We start from the raw sequence: 15,327 nt of genomic DNA on the forward strand, positions 1-15,327 counted from the left end.
TAATAATAAACAATGGCCATATATCGGAGGCCTTCAGAATTGAAAAAGGAGTACGCCAGGGGTGCCCGCTATCTTCCATTTTGTTCATCATTTGTCTACAAATTCTTTCAGGCTATATAAAACAAAACGCTGAAATCAAGGGAATAAAAATTCGTGAAACAGAAATAAAACAATCACTTTTCGCTGATGATGCAACGTATTTCAATGATGGCTCAGAAAACTCTTTTAAGTCTTTGATAAATTCATTGGAATACTTTTCAAAATGTTCTGGTCTAAACCTCAACACAAATAAATCCATCATTCTTAGAGTGGGTACCTTAAAAAACACAAACATAAGGCTCTGTAAAAATAAACCATTTATATGGACTTCAGAATGCTCAACTGCTTTAGGTATTACATTCTATAATGACAAACAAAAAACAATAGATGAAAATATGAATAAAAAAGTCAACGAATTTCATAAAGTACTTAAACAATGGGAACATAGGAAACTAACATTAATGGGTAAAATTATCGTAGTAAAAACATATGCGCTACCAAAAATCATCTACCCATTTACTGTGCTCGCAAATCCGAGCAAGTATATTATTGAGAATATTAAACAATCTATCTTCAAATTCCTCTGGGACGAGAAGCCAGACAAAATAAAAAGAGATATTATGTACCAAAACCATGAAAACGGTGGACTAAAACTCACAAATGTTGAACTCTTTCTTTACTCCATTAAAGCTGTCTGGGTCAAAAGATATTTAGACGACAAAAACAAAAGTCAATAGAATTTTTTCTTAAAAAGAAGCTTATAAATTATGGAAATGAATTGGTTTTTGAATGTGAATTAGGCAATGGCATAATAAACAAAATTTCAAGAGAAGGTTCATTCATAAATGATGTCCTCAAAGCCTGGAGTAGAATTAAACAAATACATGACTCAAACTCAATGAAAACAGCTAAAACAGTGATATGGAATAACCAAACAATTTGCAGTATAGGAAACACTCTGTTCTTCAAACAATGGTATGAAAAGGGTATCAAATATCTTGAACATATTTTTGATTATAAAACAAACAATTTCTACGATTTCAATCAAATAGAATACCTATACAACATAAGGAATACAGATTTTATAAAGTATCAAACACTTGTTCGGTCAATTCCATTACATATTAAGACACAGCTGACTACAGATGGGATTATTCAAACTAATATTCAACAATTTAAAGAAAAAGTTGAAACATCATTACAAACAAACAAACTTTTGTACTCGATTTTGTTGCAAAATATTCTTCAACCGACTTCTGAAACAAAGTGGAAAGAAACTCTGGATATTAGTGAAAATTTAGATTGGAAAACTATATATGGTAACATTTACAAATCAACGATAGATACAACTTTGCGTAGCTTCAACTACAAATTCCTTATGAGAATACTACCGACTAATAAATTGTTGTTTAAACTCAAACTAGTTGACTGCAGTCTATGTACATTTTGCAATTCAAATGTAGAATCAATTGAACATTTATATTGGGAGTGTCAAAAAACACAACAGCTATGGAACAAATTAAACAACTTTATTGCATTGACACCAATGGATATAACAATTTACAAACACGAAGCCCTATTAGGAATAGTAAAAAAAAGCAAGTACAGTAATATCTATAATTTTTTAATTATCTTAATGAAATTTTATATAAACTCCACAAAATGTAATGACAGACAATTATCTTTCAATGCATTTTTGCATTATCTGAAATTAAGAATCAAAATAGAAGAGCAAATAGCATTAAACAATGATAAGTTTGAAACCCACATAAAAAATGGGAAGTACTCAATAGTCTAAACAACTAAGATACAAGACAGACACATCTAGCCTAAACAACGCATATCAAATCATTGTTTCTTTTCCTCAAATAAATAAACTAAATTTTATAAACATTAACAAGGGACATCACTGTGTGTGTGTGTGTGTGTGTGTGTGTGTGTGTGTGTGTGTGTGTGTGCGTGTGCGTGTGGGGGGAGCGCGTGTGTGTATGATAAAAAAATGCTTTTTTACACAACATAGAAATGTTTAAGCATATATATATACATATGTTCTTGATGCATCATGTTAATATGCTATATGTTGAAAAATAAATGAGAAAAAAAAACAACATTTTTTTTCTTGTAAATATCCTACATTAATATCTGTGTCTCTTATTTATTTAAAGAAATTTTAGTGGGCATTTAAACAGTTTTATTTTTGTTTAGAGCGCATTTTAACAAAAAAGTGTCACTTGAGAAGGTGCGTTTACTAGTAACTAATAGTTCACTGTAAGGAAGATTTCCTAAGTTGTCCGGCCTATTTCTGAATAATGACTCTACGAAATCTAGAAACTTCGCTCGTATAAATGAATGTCGTGACAAGTAAGGTAATCAGTTTAAATGCCAAGGGTTCTGTTAGCCCAAACATATATTTATAAAGACATGTTGTTTTTATATGGTGGTAAAGAAATATAGATATAACCTGCCTTGATTTTTTGTTTTTTTGTCGACAACGGCATATATATCTCCAGTTGGCGCACCTCCCTGATGTTTTCGTTTTTGTGGTACTGCATACAATGTCTGTGCTGTACCGGGAACACCCATGTCGTCAGCTCCAACATACATCGGATTTTCCACTTCGTCAGGCAAGGCTGTTATATACAAAACAATCACTGCAGCAATACAAAGCGACCAGCTTTTTCACACTTGAGAAAATAAAGCTTGAAACGTTAAAATGAAAAAAGGAATTAAACAACCAAACCTTGAAATGCGTTACTTCAAAATGTTTCAAATGATAAATTGTCCTTTGGATTAGGCATGAAGATACTGAGTATTTCTTGCTAATGTATATGAATCATTTCTTATCTAGATTTGATAAGTTAAATCATTTTGAAGCGAAAATGATAACTAGACCTTCAGTTTGGTTTACACTATTACTCTACGAGTTGTCCTGCTGTGTAAGTTTTATTTTGGTCAAATGAACAGTGTACCCTCTCAATAGATTTATTAGATTTGACCTTTGACTTAGACTTTTAATGACTTGGCATAACCCATAACCGAAGCAGATGTAATAATGACAGTAAACTTATGAAGAAAGTCATTTTGAGTAATGATATTTTTTGTGCATAAGAGTTTTATATAATCAGATCTAAATGAATAGAGTTCAATCCGACATAAACCATATTCAGCAGTAAAGAAGTTGAAAACTTTGATCATTAGGGGTGTTAGTTCGGCCATCCATTACATATTCGGAACTTAGCTGTCGTTTTAATAAAGCCCAAAGGACAACAGACTTTCTGTTGTTGTTTTTCCATTTAAAAGTCACCAGAAACAAATAGATCAACAATCAGAATCAGAATATATATAATTAATTCTTATTTGCCACAATATCAATATAAAATCTTGATGGAACCAAGCCATGCGAGGGGCCTTGACTTTGATTCATAAGAACCTGTTTGTTGTATTTTTGTAGTTGCCAATAATGCCATTATTTAGGAATTCCATCATGCATGAGAGATATAGAGACAGACTACGAACCAGCAATAAGGGTGTTTTTTTACCTTAAATGGCAATATGTTCACATTGTATGTATGTTTGTAGATGTGGAGTGCGAAACCTTTTCATTTCATGGTGGTGCAAATTATTTCGAGATACCACCATAAATGACAAAGGTACGGACTGGATACGAAATATTGTCACCAGCAAAGCTTAGTCAGCAAACAAGACGAACTTCTGAGGTGCTCAGCTACCTTAAAATGCAAGCTCGAAACCCGACTTTTTTGCGCATCACGTCGTCATCCTATAGTCATCCAATTCGCTCAATAAATGGTAAATGCATGGACCGGAGAGAAATCATTATCATTAGTAAGGCTTATAAAGCAAACTTGAGAAAGTTCTGAAGCGCGATGACTTTGACCTTGAAAATGGGGACCCGCGTCTTGGAAGTGACACTTTGTCATTATTTGGTGGTCATTTCTGCCAATCGATTTCGAAATTCTATTATGAGTGAAACAATCATGGACTTGATGCAAAAGTGGAAAGGACAGGCGGACAGACGGATGTCACGACGCTCGTTATGCCTATAAATATTTCAAATCACTCATGTGCATGAGGTGTTTGCCGGTAAAACAATGACGTTAATTTTAGCTTTTCAAAAATCAGAAGTCATACATATACAATTGTTGAAGGATAATATTTTTTTCTAAATACGACAATGATGGTTGTAATGAATGAAATAGCTATAGTCAATGGTGTTTTTCATCCTTGTTTAGAGAACAAAGTAAACATGTTTTCCGATTCGGCCTATAATCACATTTATCTTAAGTTTTATTGTTTAAGCAATCCGTAGAACTACCATGTGTGGATTGGCATACCAGTAAAAATCTTAGACTGATAACGCAGTTATAAATGGCATCCTTTGAAAACAATCTGATAATAACTTATTTTTTTTTATAAATCTATTGATATATTATGGGCGTACATGTTCCTGTTAAATACGATAATGATTGGTGAAGAAACAAAGGTGCAAGGTTGTTAATTAGGTTGAATCTGGCATTTTTAAATCAAGAGCAAATAACCCGAGATGTTCAGGTCTAAGTTGCCCATACTCGAATCAGGCCGAGATCGGGAGAAAGAGTTATTTTTTAGTAAATGACGAAAGGAGCTATATATTTAAACAAAGGAGCTCACAAATAATATTTTACTGTCTATGTGCGATGAATAATTAGCGTAAAAACTGTTTTGTTTTGTTACTGTGCAGGGACTCAAGCACTTACTGTTGATACAGAAGATAATGATGAAGAGGAAATTTAAAACAAATCCTATATATTTCCGTTATATGTAAGAGCTATGAATTCATTTATGTCTGAATTTGTGTTATTTTATAGATAAGATTAATAGAATCGTTATACAATACTCGCAAATACTTAAGTAATATAACATTGGAGTTTTTTAAAACAGAAAAGTTCGCTAAACAATGTACCTGAACGTTCCTCCGAAACATTTGCTAGACTGCATGGAAGTGTTTAAAGAATCAATTTATTCCAATGAGATGTCAGACCTAATAAAGTACAAGTTTTATTTTAATTTCTACGATGTGATTATACCATCATTTAACAGGATAATTTGCGCTTAAAAAAATGACGGCATTTGCTGACATAACTTTCTGAAAGCAATACCTTTTTAAGATAAGATAAGATAAGACCTTACAATAACTTCCCATATGTTTGTCGAGTCAACCTGTATAAATTATATTGTTTTCGAACAAAAGAGATGTATCTTTTGATAAATAAACCATTTTTCCACCGTAAGATTGTAGATTGTGTTTAGTTTTTACTTATTTTCAGATATAATCAACAATCGTTATTCTTTTAATATCTACCCAATATAAGATTGCTATATTATTATTTACCCCATCGCCCGATGTTGTGCCTTCGGACCTACATTTGCATTTAGTTTTCATTGGTACTTTGGTAATGAAATTAAATGAAACGTCTCAGGATAATCATAATATTGAAAAGCTCATATTGCTATCACTAACATTGCTTAAGAAACGTTTTTACATATGAGACATTGTATTGCACCAATTGACAGTACTAAATTTGACGTCACGCATATTCACGTCATTATGATATTGAAATTGCAGCATTAAGGTCTAGATATTGAAATTAGCTTATGACTTAAGTTGTTTTTATAACACAATTCTTTATCGAACATTCATAAGAAAAATGATCATTCGTTTTTGTATTTTAATCAACTGGACCGTTGCAAGCACAGACTATGAATGCGTTCAAAATTAGTCGGGACGAAATCCGTGGTTGCTCTTGAAACATGAGAAAACTTATGACAATTCTTTAAAAGTAAGAAGTTTTGAAGAATATTTATGGAAACATTATTATTTTTGGCATTTTTTATTCATGGTTATTTGATATAAAAGTTTATGTCCGAAGGCCTAATGTCGCGCGATGAGGCTCATATTTGATAATAGTATACATTACGCATTGAAAGGTTTTAAAACGAAACGTTTTAAGTGTTTCTCTCATGTTAAAATTAATATCAATATGCACCTTAGATGCAATATACCGTGTCCATTGACCTAGTGACCTAAAACTCAAAAAGTCCAAAAAATGTAGTTATTGGCAAATATGTATCCAATAATAGCTATTCACCAATCAAATCTTAGAAATTTGCAAACTTGCCAAAATATAACATATGGTACAATTGTATATGTTTAGACCTTCTGACTACTGGAACAATATAGGTCAACAGTTTTTTTTAGCACTGAGTGTCAATATAAAGTAAAAACGGTTATCATATGACCATACAAATTATACATACTCTCTTCGTCATCTCCATCTGTTCTTTTGGAGAACAATTTTCTCAGCCGCCTAAAACACACAAAGTATTGAATCAGCAGTTTCTCTCTTATTGAAATTGTTCAAGAACCACTAAGCCTAAGAATATCCAAAACAACCAAGTAAAAACACACCAGTACCAACAGAAAAAAAATGTATTAATCAACATGTTTCAGGCCAACAGACCAATAAAAGCAGACAATCAATGTCATAATACATGTCGAGTATTTATTTTTATAATTTTGTCCTTATCAATAAAATCAACATATTTAGGTAGTTTTTTATTATAATTAAAGGTATTAACTGTTCAAAGTTGGTTGAAAAGTTTCAAATCTAATTAACGATGTTCTACCTTAATATGCATGTTATACTAAATTTAACACTATAAGCAATGAAAGATGTATAGATAGATCTACAACCTGATATACAGTCCATGTTAATTAATTTTAAAAATTGCCCGATCGACTCAAAACATTATGGCAACCCTCCTTTATTAAAATTATTTGCATCATGTTCATATTAGTATGCGATACTTTAATAGTAACTCTTTCATAGTAGGCACCATTTGGGTTAAATTGGAAGACAGAAGTGAAACATAGTAAGAAAAGCAGCCTTCAAGGAGAAATAAAATGAGAAATTCTTGGCCGCATGAGTTTATACACGCAGATTGCGGATTTGATGTGACATGATTGTTTAAAAAAAATATTGCTGACTCATTAAAGACGGTCTCAATTTATTATGACATAAAGAGGTTTCTTTATGACTTAATGTATTTTAATAATTGCAATGACTTTGACTGTTGAACTATTGACGAAAACGTTTGGTTTATGTTCACCAAGCCGGACAAGTGGGTTTCCTCCAGGAACTCCAGTCTTCCCCACAGCACAAGACCACACTATCATGTAACATCGTACCAACGAGAGTGATAAATGTTATGTTGTTACAATTTGTTTCACAATCGTTGTAAAATAAATAAGTTTAAACTAAACTTACTGACAAAAACAACATAACTGTGTAATGTCCTTGGTCAAACTGTTTTAAGGACATATTTTAAGTAAGACTATTGAACTTGCTCTTAAATTTTGTCATATTGACCTTAAAATCTAGATGATTCATCTGTCGGTCAATTACAAAAAAACGCAGGTCAAAATTTGCAAATTATATTCTTTGTAAATTATTATATACCTCGACCATACTTTCTCAAATTAATAAGCGGGAAAAGAGATAGAAAAATTGTTTACAGTCCTATATTCTAACTTTCTTAAATCAGTTTGCGTTTATCTATGTTTAAACTCTTGTTCTGACAAGACATAGTTTTACGATCTACCGACAACTAGCCAGACCGACGGACCATCTTACAGATGTCTGCAAACCTACTTATTAACATTTCCATTAGCTAAGGCTTTTTCTAAAAACAGCTCGAATGCATTACGGTTTGTTGTACATACACTTAACAAGTGTATCATTTGTAACTTTACCAAGATATGACATTTTCTTGATTTTTATAATACTTTGTCATGTAAACTATATTTACAAAAAATATACTGCAAACTAACAATATTTGACACATCTTAAAGTTGTTGTTTTTTGTGTAATTGTAGTATTGAAAGATTTTCAGTTTCAGGAAACTTGTAAGTTGTTTCTAAATGAAGTTTTCCGGGTGTATTGACCTCTTTTTTGGCCGTTTAATATTTCTTTGAGATAGTTTAACAATAAAGCCATTCGGCAGATGTTCATTTTTAAAAACGAAAATATCAATTTAAATTCAACTTCTGTTCTATTTTTTTCGTTTTCCTCACTGTTAACACATTTTCAATGATAGAACTCTTAAATTGTTTTTGATACATAATGTATCTTAATATCACAAAAAAGATATACCAAAAGCTAGATTAATTTAATGTATATTTATGACAACGCTAATACAAACCATCAGCTTTTTTTTCGCGTTTTTGCACTACCGTGTCAAAAGTTAACGCTAAGGCTTTGTTTGCCTATATTTGAACATTTATATCCGGTGAAACATATGACCAATGTTAAAACGTCCGTCCGACGGTTGAGACGTAGCATACACTTATCTTCAAATAAATAGAATAATGGATTAAATGCGCATATATATGCACCCTTACACCCAAATAAGATTTACCACAATCGTTTTAATATACCAATGAACATTATGACTGAATGTCAGTAATAATGGTTATTATGAAGGATATCGAGTTTGAAATTGAAAGAAAGGTGCAGAAAACATGGGTTTCTACCTTAAGAGGCGATAGTAGATCACAGTTTATCTTTTATAACTCACTAATAATTTAATATTTATGTGTTTTAAGCTATTCAACACACGGTTACAACCTTGTTATAAATAATTAATAGTTTTCATAAATGCATTTCTTACAAATTAGTTGAAGGTGTAACATTTAAAATTATTTTTATCTCATACATGTGTATGCATTGATTTTAAATAAGAGTGTCACTTTAAAATAAAAAGTCCAACTTACTGGCCTCTGGTTAATCGATTAACGTCATCCTGTTTCTCTCCTGGAATGAATGTTTCCTTTTATAAGCATTAAAAGATGATCAAGCTATGAAAAAAACACATTCGTATACCAAAAGGCAACTAGACAATGTTTAAGAAGAATGAAAGCTAAATTGATGAATTTGGGTCAATTGTATTTCTTAAATGAAGTTTTAAAGCAATAACGTTATGCATTTTTTATAATAATTACTTCAAAAGCAGTACGGTTCAAGGTAGAGAGCTCATTAAATGATGGCAATTTACTAAAACAAGAAATTAATTCAAATTAAGTATGGATTTCAAGTATAGATGACACGATAAAAACACATTTCCTCGATATGATTTGTTGTGCCTTTTGTTGTCTGACTGACAAGGTTTGAGTTTGTATTCGCTTCTTCTCCATAAAAACAACACAGATTATGCTGAACTTAAACACCTGAGGGACTGGTGAACCAGTCTTGTCGTTCAAATTGTCGGAACAGGCTCGTCTACTTTACTAGTGTAACGCTTGTTGTGTTTGTGTCTTATTAGAAACCACTGCAAATACTTTATGGTACCAAACCTCATTGTGCATTTCGTCAGAACGGTCATATTGCATGATTTATTGTCAGGAAAAATAACATCATTTACACATTGTCCGCACTTGTGACAGCTTAATTATGTGTATGCTGTCGGCACGTTATCATCGAAATATTCACTGCGCAGTTAATGCTACTTCATATTATTAACGAATGAATGACCCGCTTTCAAAGTTGATCGAACTATTAACTTTTGATCCCCGAAGCCTTTTCAAAAATCTAAGTTTTGAAATATTTAACGTTGGTGATTGTGTATACGTTTATTTCCCGGTAAAAGAGTAGGTTATTCCGCGAAATTACGTATTTTGGCAAGGTTGGTTCAAAGTCAAAGATAAAATGTCCGTCGTTTAGTTTAAGGTATATAGTGGGCGTTCGAATTCGATTTAAATTCAAGTAAGTATCAAGTGGTACATGTTAATCGTATGCGAAATCTTAGAAATAAATTTTGTAAAATGCGAATGAGACGACAATAATAATAATAATAATAATGGTGGCTTACGAAATTCCGTTCACAATAATGTTAGTTTTGACGAACAAGAGTCAAATGATATAAATAAAGATCGAGATTAGTTAGATAACCCTTCTGCTGAGGAATCTATTGTCATTGATAATGCATAACATAACACATATAGGGAACCTCGTAGGAAATACCAAAATTTAGTCAAGTTTTGGAGAATGGCGATGAAAATGAAGATTTAGATTGGGATCAAGAATCCGAAATAAGAATAGACCTGGAAATACATGATCATAAACCTTCCGATTGCAATTACGATAAGGTCAAAGAAAAGACAAAGGATGAGACCATTGATGAAGTCAAAAAGAGTTTTGTTGAAAATGAGGATGAGATGATCAAAGGTCGAATAGAAAATAAAACAAACGATTATGTTTAAAAAAAAGAATCAGGAGGCAGGAAGTCGACGAAGAAGCTTCTGCATCTGTCTTGAAGATGAGCTAAAGAATTTGCAAATGAACAGGAAGAATATGGTACACAGGATGCAACGAAAGCGTTTGCTGACACGACAGCAGATCAAAGGCGATTTCAACGAATAAAATCGAAAAAGATTCATAAAGTAGGGATTTTGTTTGATGTCGATTCTAGAATAGTGAAACCCAAACAAAATTAGTGATCAATGTAGATGGTTGAGTATTCCTTAGATCTTTGACACCTTATGGAATTAGGTTGTTTTGACTTTGATTTGAATTATGTCCTTGAAGATAAGTTTAAAATATGTGAAGATCAGTGTTAGAAATTGTTGTGTACCAATGGATATCAAGGCCTGAATTGAGATTTGTGATTTTAAACAAATGTTTCGGCTGAAGTGAAACACTGTGTTCGTTATTTAAAACCTAGCAAGTAGCTATGGCTGACTAAAAGGTAGTTAAGCTGTGTCACGCGATGTTGCGCGAGAGTGTGGTCTTGAAGTGTGGGGAAACCGAGGAACAAGGAAAAACCCACTTGTCCGGCTTGGCGACCACCAACCAAACTCACATACACCCAGACCTGGAATCGAACCAGGACCGCCTTGGTGAGAAGTGAGTGCGCTAACCACTGCGCTAACCGGATAACCTTGATATTGTTGATATTGTTGTTGTTACTCTAGAATATTTTAGCGAAATGAAGATACGTATTAAATGATTGTTTCAATCTGAGCCGTGTAAAACGGTTGACTGTAACCTTAAAGTTGTTTCCCTTTTTATTTGATTGTCAAATTGGCAAAACCTTTTACAACCATACTTGAATATTTAAGGTAAAAAGCGGTGCTTTGTATATACAAGAAAAATATTAACGACTAAATACTTTGATTAAGATTTTTATGATATAAATCGCTATTTTGTTTGCTTAACAATTGATAAGCGTTTTCCATAAGTCGGTAACTTAATGGTAAAATGAATAGGGAATTTCGCAAGTCAGAGTCATCTGTGATAGTCATTTAGATGAGAATAATTTTGTCCAAACAGAATGCTGATCGGTACCAATCAAAGTGCTTGGTTTTCAATTAATCGACGCTCAGTATGAATGACCAATGAAATAATCGCTTTGACAGAGCGCTTTCCGCGGCGTTTTCTTTTTTATTTTATCATATTAGATGCAGTAACTAACCAGTAAACATCAAGAATTATTTGGTAATCAACTTGAACTTCGTAGTTGCGTGTCAAAAAGATTAACTAACTTTACTGAGAAGCTCAGCTTTGACGAACTGTTCAGTTAATAGTCGACGAGTGGACCTGGATGTTGTTAAGAAATACGACAATTAATCAAAAGCCTTCACTTCTATACTCCTGCTGGAAAGCTCATCTATTCTGTGAGGCAGAGTAAATTCTTTCAGAGAAAGTGTTGTTTTCCTGTTAGACGTATGTGAAGCTTACTTAGAGCGAGAGAGCTTGCAGTCGTGAAGAAAGGTGAGTGACCCTTCCTATAAATATATTTAATAGTTGTTAAGTATTTTAATTTTGAAAGATACAACTCTGTGTTTTATCCAAGAAAGCCCAACTTTGTTATTTCACAGAGATCACTGAAATAGCAGTAACGTATCTTGGAGGTTTTAAATTCATTGTTAATGGATTAATCATATAAGTAGCCACAAATAAAACTTTTTATACAAAACGTTTTATAATTATTTTGTGATTATTATTTTGGATCTCACTCAAATTAATGTGTACACAATCAAACGGTTAGGCAACCTTGAGGAAAATTATTATATTTTTTTATCTACTGTTATTTATTTTACTCCACACACGTTACAACACTTCCAAATAATAGCTTCGGGGTGATAAGTCCATTGTTTGACTATTAAGTACTTTTGATGTAATTCTGCATTATTGGTTCAAAGTACAGAAGTATTAGATAAAAGCTACGATAAAGGAAAAGAAATTGCGGTGCCAAATGGTAAAACAGGGCTAAACGGAGATAATTATTAAAACTACATCATAAATTGCCGACACGAAGTATTTCCTTCGGTGGTTTAAGTTTCTGAAAACTACTGTTTTTTCCTCCATGTTTAAGTTCTAGTTTGAACATTTTATTGTTCAATTATTTAAAGTAACTTCTTTTTTGTAATAAACGGATTCATATTCTTCCTTACCATTATCGAACCGGTCCGAACGACATTCATTTTATGTTTTTTCTGCCTTTTTAACTTCCTGTTTTAGTGTATTTTTTTCTTCAATTGAAAGTGACAGTCTTTCAACGTGACCTCTTGTATATCTGTTTTTGCAGATAGTGACAAAACCGTACAATGCCATCTGATCAAAGACTATAATGTTATGATATGAACATACTGGTGCTCTTCTATACCGATTCTTCATTGCATAAATGACTTATAAAATATACCCAAATGCAGACTTCAATTGCAGGTTTGCATAAATATAGACATATTTCATTAATAAAATGCCACTAGCAGATTTTAAGCTTATGGTCGGATATGCACCACCCTCTCCCCTCTTAAAATATTTAAGTAAACATTTTGTCAAGTTTGGAGAGAATCATGATTTAAGGCGCACAAACACGTTCGTCCGAAAGACATGCATGTCGGACAAGTTTCTTGGCAAAGCAGTCGCCAATATTGTATTTGATTAACAGACCCCCCCACCCCCCACCCCGATGCGCCAGTGACCATATTATATTCAAAAATGACATCGGGAAGAGAATGTGTTATTTTGTAAATTAAGTACAAATAGTAAATTGAACACTATAACCAGTTATGTAATATTATAAGAAAGTGTTCAAATGCGAATAATTATTTTAAAAGGGTAGAATTTGCGTAATTCCGATATAAGTGACGTCAACTTCGTAATACTTCGTTTTATTGATGAACTCACATGCAAAGTGATATTTTGCTAATTCCAAATTATTTTAATTTTGCTTTTTGATTATGTGTGAATTTTTTCAGTATCAAATATGTGCACAAACTTAAAAATAAAGTAAATTAGTAACAGTGTTTCCATTTGTAGCTTCTGTGCGAATCTGATATTCATAAGGTACGTTTGCTTTGATGACACGTATTCGAAATCGGATAAAATCAAGACCTATAGTATCCTAATATGTATTATGTTTATTTTTAAGGTTGGCATTAATTGTATGTAACAGCAGTATACAAGCACCTGTGGGATCATGACTGAATTTTACAGTTTACTAGGTCTGTGATATTTGAACAGTTTTGAAAGTAAATAAAAGCAAACAAGTATGATATGTTTGAGGTAATCTATTGATTCTATCCATATGTGAGTTGGTATGTATGGTTTTGATCGTTCCATTTTGCATTTGGTGCAATGTATTTATATTTCAATTATTCGGCTAGCCGTCTAAATTTGTCATATATTTTCGGGTTCTAATATATCCAGTTTAGTTGTGTTTGCCGAAACTTAAGTGAGGGAAATGTTGAATGCGGAAGAGAATGGCGGTTTTCGAAAGGATATTGGTGTTTTGGGAGGATATTTTGACAAGGTAAGTACGTTATATCACTTTTCTCGCAATATAAATACGACTACTAGGAGTGTAAGTTTCTGTCAGTGTTTCAACCTATGTTTCTAGAGGCCTTAACAAAAAAGGTTATTGAATATATAAGCTGGACGATTGCTTGTGTACAAAATAAAAATTGAAAATTGCGTTACTTGAAACTGTGTGTTTAGTCAAAGTGTGCCATTCTTGTTCCCATTTAATCTATTTTTCATTTAATATTTTCATATTTTTATTTCTGTTCGACGGCTTGTGCACTTAAGACTCGAGCTGTAAGGCATGTTAATATTTATTACAAAAGGCATATTTTTCGCAATAAGAACGTACCGCGTATTTTTCATGCAAATTTACCTACCAGTTTTACTTTGATTTTATTCTAGCAATTCATATATGTGGTCATTAAATAATATCAATGTAAAAACTCTTGATGTAACACGAATATCTCGCAATACTGCAAATGAAATGAATGCAAACATTATAAGTCTGATACTATTTTACCACAAAGATCATCCACGCGAGTGTGGAGATTTTATTTCTATGATGTTATACGCTTAAGTGAAAAATGGACAAATTATAAATCAAATATGACATTGATAAATAATAGTAAATCCATATACTAATCTTGATGAAAAGATGATTTTTTAAACCGTAGAACATCATAGCGGTGTTAATATTATTTTATATAAATTATAAGATATTAGTATATCGAAAGGATATTGATTGTATAGTATGGTAAAAAAATGATTTTTGCCACGTATCACCGATTTATTGTGTGTAGTCCAGTGTGATATTTGTGATAATGATGATGCAGTTTGAGCAATATATATGACATATTTTACAAAATTTTGTTTTCATTACTGACGATACAAAAATTAGAATGGGTCAGTAAAAGGTTTGCATAGGGATTAATCTTGGTATTTACAACGATGACGTTATTTTGATTTTTCATAAGACTTGGCGATCACGTTATTTTACATACAATTTTTAAGAAATTTGATCTTTGTAAGATTAATAATATACATATTGTAAGTGGTCGTTTGTTAACATTGCGTGATTGACACATAACGGACAGGGTTTACTGGATGTTTTACTTTACTTCATTAGATAGTTTCTTACACATTCATTGTCTGTTTCTTTTCTTTTTAATTTTGGGGATATTATTTTTTTTCTCATCAGGCAACTGTGAAATTCTCTTTTAAAATTTATACAAAAGTTAAGGAAAAGTCCGAAAATAGGAGTACCTTTTTTTTACATTTTAAGACAATCTTCGCAATAAACGTATAACATATTAGGCTAGATATAACAAGACGAATGTTGATGTTAGGCATCAAAAACGCGACTGAATGGGTTTTATTGAATATTGATATATATCTATTGATGTTCATAAAACATTCTGATTAAGTTTCA

The 15,327-nt window shown here is 32.1% G+C and overlaps 1 protein-coding gene across 7 annotated transcripts in view; it reads right to left on the reverse strand.

Annotated features, from left to right (window-relative positions):
• The window catches only part of LOC128236302 (carcinoembryonic antigen-related cell adhesion molecule 5-like), a 53,261-nt gene that overhangs the window by 14,010 nt on the left and 23,924 nt on the right, over positions 1–15,327 (reverse strand). For 4 of the 7 annotated variants that reach the window (XM_052951195.1, XM_052951191.1, XM_052951192.1 and 1 more), the window contains 3 exons: positions 8,870–8,909; positions 6,355–6,404; positions 2,505–2,669 (listed from right to left, as the gene is read on the reverse strand). In XM_052951195.1, the coding sequence (XP_052807155.1) occupies positions 2,505–2,669; positions 6,355–6,404; positions 8,870–8,909 (255 nt within the window). Of the gene's footprint in view, positions 1–2,504; positions 2,670–6,354; positions 6,405–8,869; positions 8,910–15,327 lie in introns of those variants that run through there. The other 3 variants (XM_052951199.1, XM_052951193.1, XM_052951198.1) reach the window with 3 other exon arrangements.

The sequence above is a fragment of the Mya arenaria genome, chromosome 5 (genome assembly GCF_026914265.1).
Source record: "Mya arenaria isolate MELC-2E11 chromosome 5, ASM2691426v1".
In the NCBI taxonomy this organism is placed as follows: Eukaryota; Metazoa; Mollusca; class Bivalvia; order Myida; family Myidae; genus Mya; species Mya arenaria.